The 16,659-nt window shown below is 42.9% G+C and overlaps 1 protein-coding gene across 1 annotated transcript; it reads right to left on the reverse strand.

The window, feature by feature from the left end:
- Positions 1-51: 51 nt before the first annotated feature.
- Positions 52-8,421, reverse strand: C11H2orf16 (chromosome 11 C2orf16 homolog). Its single transcript, XM_027555786.1, has one exon. The coding sequence runs from the start codon at positions 8,370-8,372 to the stop codon at positions 435-437; it is 7,938 nt and encodes a 2,645-aa protein (XP_027411587.1). The 5' UTR covers positions 8,373-8,421; the 3' UTR covers positions 52-434.
- Positions 8,422-16,659: the final 8,238 nt, after the last annotated feature.

Here is a 16,659-nt window from a genome sequence, read left to right on the forward strand (position 1 = left end):
GGGCTGCGGCAGGGGCGAGTCACGTGACTAGCCCCCCTTTCCTCTGAGACCCCGCCCCGGCAGTGCGCGGTGGGACCCGGGAAACTGGGGGTGGGGTTTGGAGCGTCAACTTTGGCCTGAGAGCCCCTCCCTTTCGTTCCCTCGGTTTGCACAACCTCTCCTGCCCTTCCGGCGCCCCCAGGCTCCACCCCGCGAGAAGAGTGGTCTTTCTTGATGCACAGGAAGGTCAATTATTGCCCCTTTATTTATCTTAGGGAAATGACAGACCCATTCCCGCTCTCCCTCCCCCCAGGTAGAGAGACGAAGAAACTCTTTCATTGCTGAGGGCTTAGGAAGTAGAGGCCTTGGCCGAGTAGGAAAGAAGCCAGAGCCGCTCAGGGGAGACTTGAGCTAGGCAATGAATAACGGGGGCGGGTCTCTTCCATCTACTAGCGTCAGGCCTCCAAACTTGCCCTCCTTTGGGGATTTTTGGTGTGGTCTCTAGGAGACGTGTTCGAGTTACTATTGAAATCTTTACTCAAACCATGCCTGGGCCTCTCCCTAGGGGAGCTGTGTTTGAGTCTCTCCTTGAGGGGATTGTTGTGGCTCCTCTCAGAGGGACTTTGTCTGCTCCCCTCAGAGGGCTTGTGCTGTCTTCTCTCAGAAGCACTGTGCCCTCTCCTCTCAGAGGAACTGCGACGAAGTTTCTCAAAGAGACTGCGATTGCTCCTCTCAGAGGGACTGCGACACCTTCTTTCAGAGGGACTGCGACACCTTCTCTCAGAGGGACTGCGACATCTCCTCTCAGAGGGAGCTCGATAGCTCCTCTCAGAGAGACTGTGATGGCTCCTCTGAGAAGGGCTTGGATGACTCCTCTCAGAGGCGCTGCGATGGCTCCTCTCAGAGGCACTGCGATGGCTCCTCTCTGAGGCGCTGCGATGGCTCCTCTCAGAGGCGCTGTGATGGCTCCTCTCAGAGGCGCTTCGATGGCTTCTCCCAGAGGCACTGCGATGGCTCCTTTCAGAGGCGCTGCGGTGGCTTCTCTCAGAGGCACTTCTATGGCTCCTCTCAGAGGTACTTCTATGGCTCCTCTCAGAGGTACTTCTATGGCTCCTCTCAGAGGTACTGTGCTGGTCCCTCTCAGAGGGACTGTATTGGCTTCTTCCAGAAGAGTAACATGGGGTTCTTTCCCTACTGAAGCCGAAGCTCTGGTGGTTTCGTTCCTTGTGTGTGGGTTTCCCTTTAAGGTGACTATGTGAAGTCCTCTTCATAAGAGAACCAGGTTGTAAGAGTCTCCCTGCAGCATGAACTCTGATTCCTGGTTTGAAGTTCTTGGACTCCTGGTTAGAGATTTCATTTCTGTTAAAGTTTTTCTTATCTCTGCTACTACTCTCATTTTGAACAGGACCCAAACACTGGCTGGTTGAGATGTTTTTGAGAGTGGTACTTCTTTGGGAAACTGTGGGCTTGGGTAATTGCTTAGGTCTGAGTTGGAAAGAGCTATCCCTTTTTGGTTGTTGAGCTGGTCTGAATTGGTCTGTTTCTTCCCACTGCGTGCTTTCCTGCTTGGTGACTGAGTTTGAATGCCTTAGCTTGAGAGTTGGCATCCTGTGTCTTTTGCTGTCTTTTGTTGAGCAGTAGTCTCTGGCTTTTTGTTTTGGAAGGTAGGTTTTGCTTGACCAGAAGTAGTCTGACCTTGTTGTGTCCTCAGGCTTCTGCCCAGCCAAAGCCATAATTCTGTGTGCTGCTTGAATTGCCTGCTTTAGGCCCTGAAAAAGTAGTTGAATAAATTTTGGTTGGGAGGATTTCTTAGGTTGTCTTTTTAAAGAGGCGGCCGTTGTCTGAGATGCTCCAGTCCTCTTCCTTCTTAACTGGTTTGGTAATTCCCTAGAGGAACTCTGTATTATAGCTCTACCATTTGTGTAGAACTTTGTATTTTGTGATCTAACTTCCTTAGGGATTCTTTTCATTGGATATTTTGAATCATAGGTCTTTTTGGTTCTCACTTTAGCCCATTTTTCATCCTGATTGCTTTCAGAGTCACTCTCTGATAGAGAGTGAACTTGAGTGAACTCATAGTGTCCAGGCTCTCTAATTTCTGTCTTTTCTATTAGGCTAGAGCTGTCATATTGCCTTTGCCTGATACGGACTTCTATAGGAGCAGGAGCCTGGGACGACCCAGACTGGAAATTTATTGTAGAAGTAGGACTCTTGGAAGCTCGTGTATAACCTTTGGCTTTCCTTAATGATGTTGATCTAAGGCTCCTTGGTGTGACTGGTCTGTCTCTTCTGTGATACTTTGGGAGCTGGTGTCTTTTACCAGTTCGCAACCTAAAGCCAAGATGTAACCTAATCTCTCCATGGCCTTCAGGAGTGCTTACAAGTTGAAGCTGTGGATAAATAAGAAGGTGAGGCCCAAAAGCAGCCTGTAATTTATGACAGCAATTAAATCCTGAACATCGGCCACACTGTAGGCAGATAGGATATTTTAGGACCAGACCTGAAGCTAAAGGTGGAGGTACATTGGGGGGTATTTGACTCCTCAACAGTTTTGCTGCTATTTTTAGTTGCAAATCTTGTAGCAGCTGGAACTGTTCTGAGAAGTCAGTCTTGGCCTGGGGAAGATAACTTGGCTTGAGGGAGTGTTGGGACTCAAAAATCCTTGTCTGTGAATCACTGTGTGAGTTCTCAGTCTCTTCCATTGGAACAGAATCTCTCCTGGCAAAAAATATGTTGAGGGAAGACTCTGACTTTGCTGGGGCAGGAGGCTGACTCCCTGTGCATGAAACAGGCATGTACTGAATGACTTCCTGAGATATATCGCAGGGTTTTGACTTTTTCTTTATTCTCTTTCTACTCCCAGAGTAGTGCTGTATTATGGAGGGCATGGAACTACGTGTCCATATCCTTAAAGGTGTTTTTTTCTCATAACCATGGCATGAAGTATGTCTCTGAATGTAGTTTTTGACCACTGAAGGCTGAGAGATAGTACCTTGACCCTTCTCAAGCAGTCTCTCAGAACATGTCATCAATTCAGCTGGAACCCCAAATAAATTCTGAATAGATTGACAGGTATCTTCAGTGGCTCTTGCTGTTAAAGATGTTTGAGAAGAAAGCTTCCTTTCCATAGTGGTCCCCAAGACATTCCCCATCATTAGCATATTGGAGAGGTATTTTCTAGGTAGTCGTGGCCTCGAGGAGCGACTCTCCCAGACATTCCGTTGCCTGCCCAGGACAGGCCAGGAACGGGCTCTTTGAGCCCCTGACTCTGCCTGGAAAAACTTAGGTGGTGATCTCCAGTCTTGTGGTGAATGTTGTGAGAGTCTCTGGAGTGAGCTCTCTGACTCCTCCACATGTTTCCTCTTAGTCCTTTCATTAGGTATGACATCCACTCCTGGGATCTCAGAATTTGAGTTTTTTACAGTAATAGCTGTCTCGGCAAGGGGTTGGTTATGAAGGGATAAGGAAAAAGTTGAAGATTGTATCGTATCAAGGTCTATAAAAGACTCCTCAGGTTGCAAAATATCTGTCACAAGGTTTTTTATATCCAACACATTTGATACTTGTGGCATCTCAGAATCCCAAAGATCTAATTCAGATGTTCTGACAGAACTTGAGCTAAGTGAGTCTGAAGAGTTGTTTAGAAACCTAGAGAAATAATTCCCTATTTGTAACTCTTCTTCTGATGATCCCTCCTCAGAGTCCTTATTCTGACACACCTCACTTAAATTCAAATCCTCAGATTCCATGACTTGAGGAGGCCCTGTTTTTATCCCTGTAGATTTCACAGCCTGAAGCCCTTGTTTATGATTTAACACTGTAGGTGCCTCAAGTGTAGATGTTGGCTGTGTGGTTAATTCTGCAGATTTCACTTCAGTATTTGGCCTTGGAGTTAATTCTATAGATTCTACTGGTTCTTGAAGATGTAGCCTTGGGAATAAATCCAAGTAATTTGTTGCCTTAAGCCCCACTCCTATTGGTTCTGCAATCTGGGGAATTGGCCCTGGTGCTAATTCCTCAGATTTTACAATTTGCAGTGGTGGCCCCATAGTCTTTACAATTTGAAACCCTGTCAAATCCATTCTTTTCAAAGTTTGGTACTTTGGTTCTGTGCTTAATTTCTTAAATTTTGCATTTTGCAACCTTAAGCCTGAGGTAAACTCTGAAGGTCTCACATCTTGTGGTTTTGAAGTCAACTCAGCACAGTCTACCATTTGAGAGTTTGGCCATGATGTTAACGTTACAGACTTCACAACTTGATATGGTGGCCCAGGAGTCACTTTCACAGGTGTAGCAACTCTGATGGGAGCTACTGGCTTTACCCCTATTGCTTGAGCAACTTGAAGCTGTGTCTTTGTAGAGTTTGTGACTTGTTCTAGTGGCTTTGGACTAATCCTCATGAATTCTGTAATTTGACCCAGTAGTCCTGGGGCTGTTTCTGAATATTTCATACTTTGATTCTGTGACTGTGTAAGCTTCATTTTTCCCTCCCCTTGTTGCCATGTCTCAGTGGTGACCTCTGCAGATTCTGCGTATCCTGCAACTTGACCTGTTGGCTTTGCCTTTAGGAATCGCTTAGAGGTCAAACCTATAGACCCAGGAACTTGATATCGTATCCCTTCTGTCATCTCTGAAGATTCTGGGACATCTTGAAATGCCTTTGTAATCAATGCTATAGACTCTCCCCTTGGCAGTTTTTGCGCGGAGATCACCTCCACAGATTCCTGGGCTTGAGGGTAGGGCCTTGAATATCTCTCTGCATCAGTGGTTTTATTTATTGGTTTTGGACTCCTTCCAAGAAATTCCTCCCCTTTCAGCTTTGTCTTGAAGGTCAACCCCATAGTTTCTGTAGTGTGATCCTTGGGTCCTGAAGTCATCCCTTCAGATTCCACAACTTGCTGCAGCTGCCCTGTATGTAACTCCTTAACTTGGGACCCTGACTGAGAGAGCAACTCCAGAGTTTCCAGGATTCGGTGGCTTTTCTTTGGTGTTAATTTTAAGGATTTTGAATCTTGATTCCTTAGCACTGGAGTCAGATCAACAAATTCTGGTACTTGAAGATCTAGTTTCAGAGGCATTCCTGAAGCTTTCATGGCTTTTCCTTTTGGCTTTTGGGTCAACTTCACAGATTTCTCTATAGTTTCTGTGTCTTGATGTGCCAAACTTTTTGCCATTTTTGAAGAATCTGTAACTTGATAAATTGGTATTGAAGTCAAACTAACAGATTTAGGGACTCGATGCATTGGCTTTGGAATCATCTCTTCATGTTCTATAAAGTGATGCCCTGGCCTAGGGATGATTTCAGAGGAGCCCATCATTTGAGAGCTTGTTCTTGGAGTTAGATCCTCAGATTTTGGTCTTTGAAACAGTGACTCTGATGCTAACTCCACAGGTTTTATAGCTTGTTGCAGAGACACTGAAGATGATTTTGCATGCCTTGTGCTTTGCAACTTTGGTTCTGGAGTAAACTCCAAATGTTTCACACCTTGTTGCTGTGATTCTGGAGACAAATTTGAAAATTTGACACTAGTCAACATTGGTCCTGGTATGAAGTTCTTAGTTGACTCTGGTGCCGAGATTCCTGATTTGACACCTTGCAATCCTGAAGTCAGCTCCTGGCAATTCATGCCTTGTTCTTGAGACCCTGGTGTCAACTCTACAGATTTCATATTTTGAAGACATGGCTCTGGTGCAGAGATCTCAGATTTAACACATTGTGACCTGAGACATGATGATGATCCTAAAAAATTTACACTTTGAGATTGGGGCAGTAGGTTTGACTTCATAGATTTCACATCCTGAGAACATGGCACTGATACAGACACTACAGATTTCTGCCTGAAGCAAGAAATCAGTTTATTAGAATTCACATCTTGAGGTTGTGTCTCTGGTTTCAACTCCAGAGGTTTCCCATCTTGAAAACATGGCTCTGGTGCAAAGACCACAGATCTTATACTATGCTGCCTGAGGTGTGAGGGCAACTCCTCACAATTCATACCTTGAGGATGTGGCCCTGAATTTAATTCCATAGATTTCACTTTTTGAAAACATGGCTCTAGAGCAAACACATTCCATTTCAAATTCTGAAGCTCAGAGTCTGAAATCAGTTTTGTAGAATTGGTACCACAAAGCAGTGGCTCTTTGTTCATCTTCATAGATTTTATATCTTCAAACAGTTGCTCTGGTAAAAATAACATAGGTTTCATAACATTTAACTGAGGGCCCAAAGTGAACACAGACTGCACAACTTGTTGCTCTGACCCAGCATGATTGACCAAAAATTGGACTTCTGGAAACTTTGTCCCTGAAGTTAACTCAGGAGATTTTGCTTCTTGCAAGTGTGATTCCAGGTTGAACAACATAGATTTTGTACCATGAGATTCTGGCCCAGAGGGTTTCATACCATGCATCTGTGGCCCTGGATTAGACTTTACAGAACTTAAGTATTGAAGTTCTATCCCTGAATTCAACCCAGTAGAATTTACACCTTGCTGCTGTGGGCCAGAGTTGAACTTTGTTGAGGTTCTACCTTGAGACTTTGTCCCTGGAGTCAATTCACATTTTATGTTTTGTAAATCCTGCACAGGATTGAACATAATAGATTTTATACCTTCAAGTTCTGGCCCTGGATTAAAATCAGAAGATTTCTTACCTTTACATTTTGTCCCTGAAGTTAACTCAGGAGATTTTATACCTTGCAAGGGTGGCCGACATTTGTACTTCATAGAATCTACACATTGTAATTTTGGCTCTGGATTCAGCTCAGAAGAATTTTCACACTGTATCTGTGGGCCACAGTTGCATCCTATGGGTGTTACACTTAGAAACTTTGACCCTGAAATCGATTTAGATTTCAGACCTTGGCAATGTGGCCCAGGGTTGAACACCATAGATGTCTCACATTGATTCCCTGTACATGGTTTCACTTCAAATCCCATATTTTGACATTTTTTCCCTGAAGTTGACTCAAGGGATTCTATACCTTGCAAAGATGCCCCACATTTGCAACCCATAGAATTTAAACATTGTGATTTTGGCTCTGGATTCAACTTAGAAGACTTTGCATACCACATCTGTGGCCCAGGGTTGCATTCTGTGGGTGTTACACCTAGAAACTTTGACTGTGGACTCAATTCAGATTTCCAACCTTGGCAGTGTGGTCCAGGATTGAACACCATAGATGTCTCACATTGATTCCCTGTACATGGTTTCACTTCAGACCCCATATTTTGACATTTTTCCCCTGAAGTCAACTCAAGGGATTTTATACCTTGCAAGGGTGGCGCACATTTGCAACCCATAGAATTTAAACATTGTAATTTTGGTTCTGAATTCAATTTAAAAGACTTTGCACACTGCATCCATGGCCCAGGGTTGCATTCTGTGGGTGCTACACTTAGAAACTTTGACTCTGGACTCAATTCAGATTTCAGACCTTGACAGTGTGATCCAAGATTGAACACCATAGATGTCTCACATTGATTCTCTGTGCCTGGATTCATTTCAGTTCCCATATATTGACATTTTTCCCCTGAAGTCAACTCAAGGGATTTTATACCTTGCAAGAGTGGCCCACATTTGCAACCCATAGAATTTAAACATTGTGATTTTGGCTCTGGATTCAACTCAGAATTTGCACACTGCATCTGTGGCCCAGGGTTGCATTCTTTGGGTGTTACATTTAGAAACTTTGACTCTGGACTCAATTCAGGTTTCAAACCTTGGCAGTGTGGTCCAGGGTTGAACACCATAGATGTCTCACACTGATTCTTTGTGCTTAGTCTCTCCTCAGATCCCATATGTTGACATTTTTTCCCTGAAGTCAGCTCCGATGATTTTGCTCCTTTCAGACCTTGGCAATGTGGTCCAGGGTTGAACACCATAGATGTCTCACTTTGAAGCTCAGTCCCTGAATTTAACTTAGAAGACTCCATACCTTGAAATTTTGAAACTGAAGTTAATTCAGAAGAGCTTGTACCTTGCAAATGTGACCCAGGCTTGCATCCAGTTGGATTTACACACTGAAGTTTTGGTTCTGAAATGAATGCAGAAGAATTCACACCTTGCAAATCTGGCCCAACGCAGAGCACCTTAGATTTTCTACCTTGAAGCTCCGTACTGGGATTCAACTCTGAAGATTTTTTATCTTGCACTTGTGACCCAGTGTTGAATGGTATATAATTCACACATTGAAGTTGTGGCCCTGGCTTCAGTTTAGAGCATCTCCCACCTTGTAATTTAGGCTCATGGTTGAATTCCAGCAATTTCTCATCTGAAAGCTTAGTTTCTGTGCTCAACTCAGATTTTACCTCTTGCAACTGTGGTCCAGGATTGAACTCTAAAGATTGAATACCTTGGTGACTTGTTCCCAGACTCAAATCAGAAGATTTCATATCTTGTAGCTGTTGGTCAGGATTGAATTCCAAAGATTTCACATTTTTAAGCTTTGTCCTTTTGCATGATTCTGAAGATTTTATATGTTGTGAATGTGTCCTAGGACTGAACACCATGACTTTTACATTTTGAAGCTCTTCCCATGGATTCAACTTACACGATTTCTCATCTTGCTTTTGCTTTCTAGCATTGCTCTTAGACGATATCCCACTGTGAATCTTTGATTCCAAGGCCAACTTACAGAATTTTGCAACCTGAAATTCTAGGCTAGGACTGACTTCTATAGAGTTCATCAATTGAAGCTTTATAGGCCCAGAAGATTTTGCACCTTGCAACTCTGCCACAGGGTTGAATTCCATAGATTTCACACCTTGAAGGTGTGCCTTTGATGTCAACATAGATAATTTTCTATCTTGTAACTGTGGAGCTGAGTTGAACCCCAAAGATTTCACATCTTGTACCTTTGTACCAAGAGTCAATTCAAAAGGTTTCATATCTTGCCACATTGGCCTGGTGATGAATTCTATAGATTCTCCACTTTGAAGCTTTGTCTTTGGTGTTAACTCTGAGGATGTCACACCTTGCAGACATGGAACAACAGATTTCAAATCTTGAAGCCTCCACCCTAGCCCCAAATCAGATTTCTCACCCTGTCTCTGTGGTTGAGGGTTGAACTCCAGTGATTTCACACCTTGAAGTTCCCTCTTCTGGGTTAAATCAGATTTCCCACATTGTAACTTCAGTCCATGATTGAACTCTAAGAATTTTTCATCTTGAAGCTTTGTCCCTTGAATCAATTCAGAACATTTTTTACTTTGTATCTGTGGTTCAGAGTTGAACATTGATTGTGCTTCCTGAAGCATTGTCCCTAAGACCGCTTCAGAAGATTTCATACTTTGAAAGTGTGGTCTAGAATTTAACCCTTTAGATTTTACATCTTGAAGCTTTAGACCCATAATCAGTTCAGAACATTTCATATCTTTTAAGTGTTGGCCGGAGTCTGACTCTACTGATCTCACAACTGGAATCTTTCTCCTCAGAGTCAAATCAGATTTTGCACCTTGTAACTTTGGACTAGGTTTCAGGTCTAGAGACTTCACACCCTGAAGCTTCTCCCTTGGGATAACTTCAGACAATTTCACACCCTGCAAGTTTGATCCAGACCTGAAATTCATAGATTTTACACCTTGAAGCTTTATACCCGTGATCCACTTGGAAGATTTTATATCTTGCAACTGTGGACCTGACTTGAATTCCACTGATTTCACTTTTTGAAGCTTTGTCCCCAGTGTCAACTCAGATTTCACACCTTGCGATGGTGGCCCAGATTTGGACTTTGCAGATTCCACATCTTGTAAATTTGAGTCTGAGATTAATTGAGAAGATTTCTCTCCTTGAAATTGTGACTCAGAGTTGAACACCAATTTCACATTTTGAAGTTTTGATGCCGGGATCAGCTCAGAAGATTTTAGAACTTGCAGCTGGGGACGGGGGCTAAATTCTTTATGTTTTACATCTTGAAGCTTGGCCTTTGAGGTCCACCCAGAAGAGTTTACACCTTGTAACAGTGACCCAGGGTCAAAATCTGTATATTTGATACCTTGAGTCTTTGTCCCCACAGTCAATTTAGAAAACATTGTACCTTGCAACTGTGAGCCAGGGATTAGCTCAGTAACTTTCTTGTCTTGGGACTTTGTCTCAAACGGTACCTCAGAAGATTTTAGACCTTGCCACTGTGGCCCAGTGTTGAAATCCTCAGATTTCATGCCCTGAAGCTTTGGCTGAAGAGTCAACTCAGATGACTTCATACTTTTCAAGTGTAGTGGGGAGTTCAACTCTATAGTTTTATCACTTTGTAATTGTGACCCTTGGCTTAATACCTCAGATTTCACCTCAGGAAACTGTGGCTCTTGTGTAAGCAGTGGAGACTTCACACCTTGAAGCTGTGTTCCTGGGGCTGACTGTAATGGTTTCACTTCTTGATGCCATGGTCCTGGGGTCAATGAAGGAGATTCGCCATCTTGCAAGTGAAGCCTAGATTTGAACATCATAGATTTTATATCACAGAGCTTTGACTTGGAAGTCAAGTCACATGATTTCATTCTGCTAAACTGTAGACAGGGTTTCACATTGAGACCTTGAGCCTGAGACTCTTGGAGTGATGTCAAAGATTGTACATCCTGAAGCTTTGGCCCTGGGGTCAATACAGATGACTTCGTATCTCTCAACTGTATCAACTCTGTTGGTTTGACACACTGAGGTTGCAACTCAAGATTTAGCAGAGATTTCACACCTTGAAACATTGGTGCAGGCATCCACTGAACAGTTTTCATACTTCCAAACTCTGGCTTTTGGTTTAGCTCCACAATTTTCATACCTTGAAACTGTGGCTCTGAAGTTGATGCCAAAACTTTTCCTTCTTGCATCTGTGGTCCTGGAGACAACTCAGGAGTTTTCACCCTCTTCAACTGTGGCCTGAGGTTAAACTTCATATATGCTGCACCTTGAATTTTTGGCCCCAGATGCAATGCAGATGACTTCACATCTCTTAACTGTGTTGAATATTTCAACTCTACAAATTTGCCACCTTGAGGTTGTGGCTTAAGATTTAACCCTGCAGATTTCACGTCTTGGAACTCATATCCTGGTATCCACTGAATATGTTTCATAGTCTCAGGCTGTGGCTCTTGTTTAAACTCAGTGGTTTTCACACCTTGAAGCTGTGGCTCTGAAGTTGACTTTGAGGATTTTACTTGGTGTAACTGTGGTCCTGGGGTCAACTTGGGAGACTTCATACTTTGCAACTGTGGTTCAAGTTTTAACTTTTTAGATTTTATACCTTGAATATTTGATTCTGGAGTCAATTCAGATGATTCCCTACCTTTCAACTGTAATTCAAAGTTGAGATCTACTAATTTTCCATCTTTAAATTTTAGCTCTGGAATTAACTCCAAAGACATCCCATCTTCTGACTTAGACCCTCTCTTCAGTGACTCTGAATTCACACATTGCTGCTCTGATGAGATTACAGATATCTCACCAACCTGTTTTGGCCCAGGAGTTAAGTTCACAATTGCCGTCTCTTGAAACTGTTGCTTTGGGGCTAAATCCACAGATTTTACTCCTTGAAACTTTTGTCTTCTGCTTGCATTCACAGATTTTACTACCTGCTTCTTTGGCCTTGAGGTCAACTTCATAGGTTTTGCAAATTGCAGCTCTTGATCTGGAGTCTTCTCTACAGGTTTTAAACTTTGAAGCTTTGGACATGGGGTTAGCTGCAGAATTTTCATATCTTGCATTTGGGGCTTTGTCAAATTTGTCAATTCCTGAGGTTTCATACCTTGCAGTTTAGGCCCTTGCAGCAATGACCATGGTGCCAAAAACACAGAATTCTCATCTTGCATCCTTGGCCCAAGTTTCAATTCCACAGCTTTCACATCTTGCAGTTGCGTTCTTGGGATGAACGTCACAGTTTTTAATCCTTGATTTCTTAAGGACAGTGCCAACACATCAGATTTCACACCTTGAAGCTTGGAGTCTGAGGTGAGTTTCACAGATTTGACATCTTCTCTCGGTGGTCCTGAGGTTATCTCCACAGATTTTTTACCTTCCGGCTGTGGACTTGGGGTTAGCAATGTAGATTTCATACCTCTTGGATGTTGTCCTGGAGTTAAGACTGCAGAGTTTACATCTTTAAACTCTGACTCAGAGGACAGCAACTCAGATATTAAACCATGAAGTTTTGAGCCTGGGGTCACCTCTACCGGTTTCACATCTTCCCCCTGTGACCCAGGGGTTAACACCATAGATTTAACATTTCCCAATTGTGGCTTTGATATTAACTGAATAGATTTCATACTTCCTAAATGTGGTCCTGGGGTTAACTTCACAGATTTTGTATCTTCCAGCTGTGGTTCTGGCATTAGTGCCTCAGATTGTAAACCTTCAACCTCTGAGATTGGGGTCCTTGCTGCAGGTTTTACATCTTGCATCTGTGGTCTTTGGGTCAATCCAGAAGATTTCATAACTTGTAACAGTGGTCTTCTGGTCAACTCAGAAAAGTTTACACTTGGCAACTGGAGTCCAGGAGACACCTCCATAGATTTTACATCTGGTCTCTGTGGCTCTGAAACTAATTTATAAGAAATGTCACCTTCAAAGCTTGACATTTGGTCTGATGCTTCACATTTTATGCCTTGAAACAGTGGCTTTGGCCCTAACATCTCAGGCTTAACCCCTTGCTGCTCAGGTCCTGAGGCCAACTTCATAGATCTTTCTCCTTGCATCATTGGTTCTGGAGTTAACTCAAAAATCTTCACATATTGTAGTTGTGGCCCTGAATTTAACTCAGAGGATTTCACACCTTGAGACTGAACTCCTGATGTTAGATCACAAAATTTGACATCTTGTAGCCATGGCCCCACCTGTTTCACACCTTGAAGCCCTGGAGACATCTTTGCTGATTTAGAATCCTGAAGCCCTAACTCTAGAGCTGTCTCCATGGAAGTCACACTATGAAATGGTGATTCTGGGATTTGCTTCCCAAATTTGACACCTTGAAGCTTTGGCCCTGAGGTCAATTCAGAAAATTTGACATCTTGCTGCCTTGACCCTAGGTTCAGTTCCTCAGATTTCATATCTTGAAGTTCTGAGGTCAATTTCACTGATTTCATGCTGTTAAACTGTGACCCTTCAACAGACAGAATAGGTTTCATATTTTCAACCAGGAGCCCTTGACTTAACTGCAAAGATGACTCTGTTACAAATCCTACAGCCTTTGTATCTTGAAGCTGTGTTCCTGGCATTAACTGTACATGTTCAAAACCTTGATGCTTTGGGTCTGGAGTCAGATCAGAAAATCTAACACCTTGTAAGCACGGTCCTGAGCTTAGTTCCATGAATTTTGTACTTTGAGTTTGTGGTTTTGCCATCAACTGTATAGATACAACACTTTGATGCTTTGGTCCTGGGGTACAATCTGACAATTTTATTTCTTGCATTGGGGAACCTGGGGTCAATTCATCAGATGTCACACTGTGATGTGGAGACCCTGAGATTAAATCTAAAAGTCTTTCTCCTTGAAGTGGTGGTTTAGGACGTAACTCTGAAAATCTTACGCTATGCAACTGTGGTCCCAGGGACTCACCTTGGAGCTGTACCTCCTGAGTCAGTTCCTCTGGTATCATACTTTGTAGGACTGGCTCTTGTATTGGCTTCTCTGATTCTACCATTTTGGTAGTAGTTGGCTGTTGAATTAAATTAACATATTTCACGTCTTGTAGTTTTGGCTCTGACTCCAACTGCCTGAATGTTACTTCCTGGAGCTGTGGCTCTGGAGTCAACTCTGTAACTTGTGGTTTTGGTCCTGTAATAAACTGTTTAGATTCCACCACTAATGGGGATGACTCAGAGGTTAGCTTCACATGTTTCAAATTTTGTAGTAGTGGCTCTGATATCTCATATTGCATCCTTGGTTCTAAAGTCAACTCCAGAGATCCTTTTTCTGAATATGGTTGTACTGGTATTACCTCCTGGATGTTTTCAACTGGAAATGTTGCTAACCCCACAGTTTCTGTGTTTGCATATTCTGACCTTAAGGGTATCTCAGATGATTCTGTATCTTGAAGATGTGGCCTTAGAGGAGTCATTCTTGCAGATTCTATAACTTGATCTGTTGGTTTTTGCATTAATTGGGGCAAATTAACTTGGGGCAAAGCCTCAGAAATCAGTCTTACAGTTTCTGTGTCTTGATGGTCTTGACCTGGAGTCAACTCTGAAAATTTTTGAAAATACGGCCTGGGCATCACACCACCAGGTTTCAAGACTACAGATTCCTCCTCTTGTGGCCAGATCTCAGCAGCTAACTCTGTAGATGGTATGTCTTGATGCCTTGGTCTGGAAGTTAGACCCACAGATTTTAATCCTTGTAAATGTAATTCCATGGTCACTTTCCTTGATTCAACATGTTGTAACTGTGACTCAGGAATTAACCTACTAGATTCTTCCAGTGGTACGTGTAAATCCACAAAATCATCATGCCTTAATGGCCCTAGAGTCAACTCCTCAGGTTTTATACTTGTGGACTGTGGTTCTGAGGTCAATGACACAGATTTCACATTTTGAAATTGTGGTTCTGAGATCAGCTTCTCATAATTCATAACTTCTGAATATGGTCCTAGATTTGGATGAACAAACTTCATATCTTGAGATTCTGGGGTCAACATGTTTGATTTCATACCTTGCATCTCTGATCCTAGTACCAACTCCAGAGATTCTTGTGTCATGTGCTGTGACATTGGAGTTTTGTCCATGGCTCTCACACTTTGGAACATTGGCTCAAGAGTGCTCCTGAATGACATTGAGTTCATCTGCATAGATGCTTGGCTCAGTGACCTGGGGGTACTTCCTAAAAATGATTGTATCAACCCCATAGACTCTTTCCCATGGTGACCAGTGTCAGGGGTTAGCTTTGCTTCTGTTTCTGGATATCCTGGTTCTGAGATCATCCCTAAAGATTCTGAAGCTTGATACCGTGAGATCATCCCTTCAGGTTCTGTGACTTGATGATTTGGTCTGGAGTCTACCTCTACAGATTTTACTGCTTGAATGTGTGCTCCTGGGATCAGTTCTTCATATTTCATACCTTCTACCTTTGTCTCAAGAGTCAGTCTTGTACTTTCTACCATTTGAGGAGTTTTTACATCTTCACGCAATGGTATTGGGGCTGTCTCCTCAGATCTTATATCCTGTGACCACGGCTTTGGGGCCAACTCCATAGGTTTCATATCTTTTTGTACTATTCTTGGAGACAATTCCACAGTTTTTATACCTGGAAACTCTGATGGTAGAGCCAAATGAACATATTCCATACCTTGCAACTGTGAACTGGGGACCAGATCTATAGATTTCTTACTTTGCAACTGTGGTGCTGGGACTAACCCAGTAGATTTTTTACTTTGTTGTTGGGGTCCCAGCATCAGTTGGATAGATTTCACACCATGAAGCTGAGCCCCTGGGGCTGACTGCACAGATTTCTCATTTTGCCCCTGTGGTGTGGTGGCCAACTCCTCAGGTTTTACACTCTGCCATTCTGGTTCTGTGGCCAGTTCTATAGAGTTCACAGTTGAGACTGGCTGTGTGTAATTTCCCAGTTCTGGGACTGAACCTGTGGTTATGTCTACAGATTTTATATTTTGTGACTCTGGTGCCAAAACCAGTTTCCCAGACTTCAAATTTTGCAGTCTTGGGGATAACGTCATAGAACCCATAACCTTAAGTTGTGGAATTGATTTCATCTCTCTATAGTTCACATCTGGAACTGATGTAGTGGACATTTCTGCAGATTCTGTGACTTGAGGCAGTGCCTTTTGGCTCATTCCCATAGATTTTGTACCTGTACCCAGTGACCTTGGGATTGTCCCTAAAGATTCCATCATTTGATGATGTGAATGTGTCACCTCTGCAGATTTCTCCATTTTTATCCAGGGGTCAGAGGTCAACTCCATAGTTTCTATTACATGATGACTTTGCCTTGGACTCATCTCTGAATACTCCAGAATTTGATGCCCTGGGGTCAACCTCGAAGACTCTGTGACTTGATGAGATGGCCCTGGTGTTAATGCCATAGATTCTGTGCCTTGATTATATGGTTGTGGAGTCATCCCCTCAAAGTCTGGCACTTGAATACATGACCCAGGAGTCAACTCCAGACTCCTGGAGTTGGCTTGAGATATTGGAATCACTCCTCCTGATTCCATGACTTTATGTGGTGGCTTTGGAGGTAAGCCCACAGATTCTACCACTCCAAATGTACCAATAGTAGTAAAAGAGCTTGAAGTCAAACAATCTGATTGAATTGCCCTTGGGGTTAAATTTGCAATCTGAGACTGTGTATCTGGGATCAAACCCCCAGATTCTATAACATGTGACTTTGTTGGTGGAATTATCCCCATAAAATCCATAGCTTGTAATAGTGCTATTGGAGTCACTTTCATGTAATCCATCACTTGATGCAATGGCCTTGGGATCGTTTCAAATGATTTCATATTTTGACATATTGGCCCTGGAGTAATCTTCAGTGATTCTGCGACTTGACTTTGTGGCCTTGATGTTACATGAACTGATTGCATAACTTTATGTGGCCCTGGGGTTATTTCCACAGTTTCTATGACTGCATGTTGTAGTCTTGGATTCATCTTTCCTGGTTGTATGACTTGATGGTCCAACAATGTACTCCTTTTTACTGACTCCATAACTTGATATTGCATTGTTGGGGTCATTCCCATT

This window comes from Bos indicus x Bos taurus, chromosome 11 (assembly GCF_003369695.1).
Source record: "Bos indicus x Bos taurus breed Angus x Brahman F1 hybrid chromosome 11, Bos_hybrid_MaternalHap_v2.0, whole genome shotgun sequence".
NCBI lineage: Eukaryota > Metazoa > Chordata > Mammalia > Artiodactyla > Bovidae > Bos > Bos indicus x Bos taurus.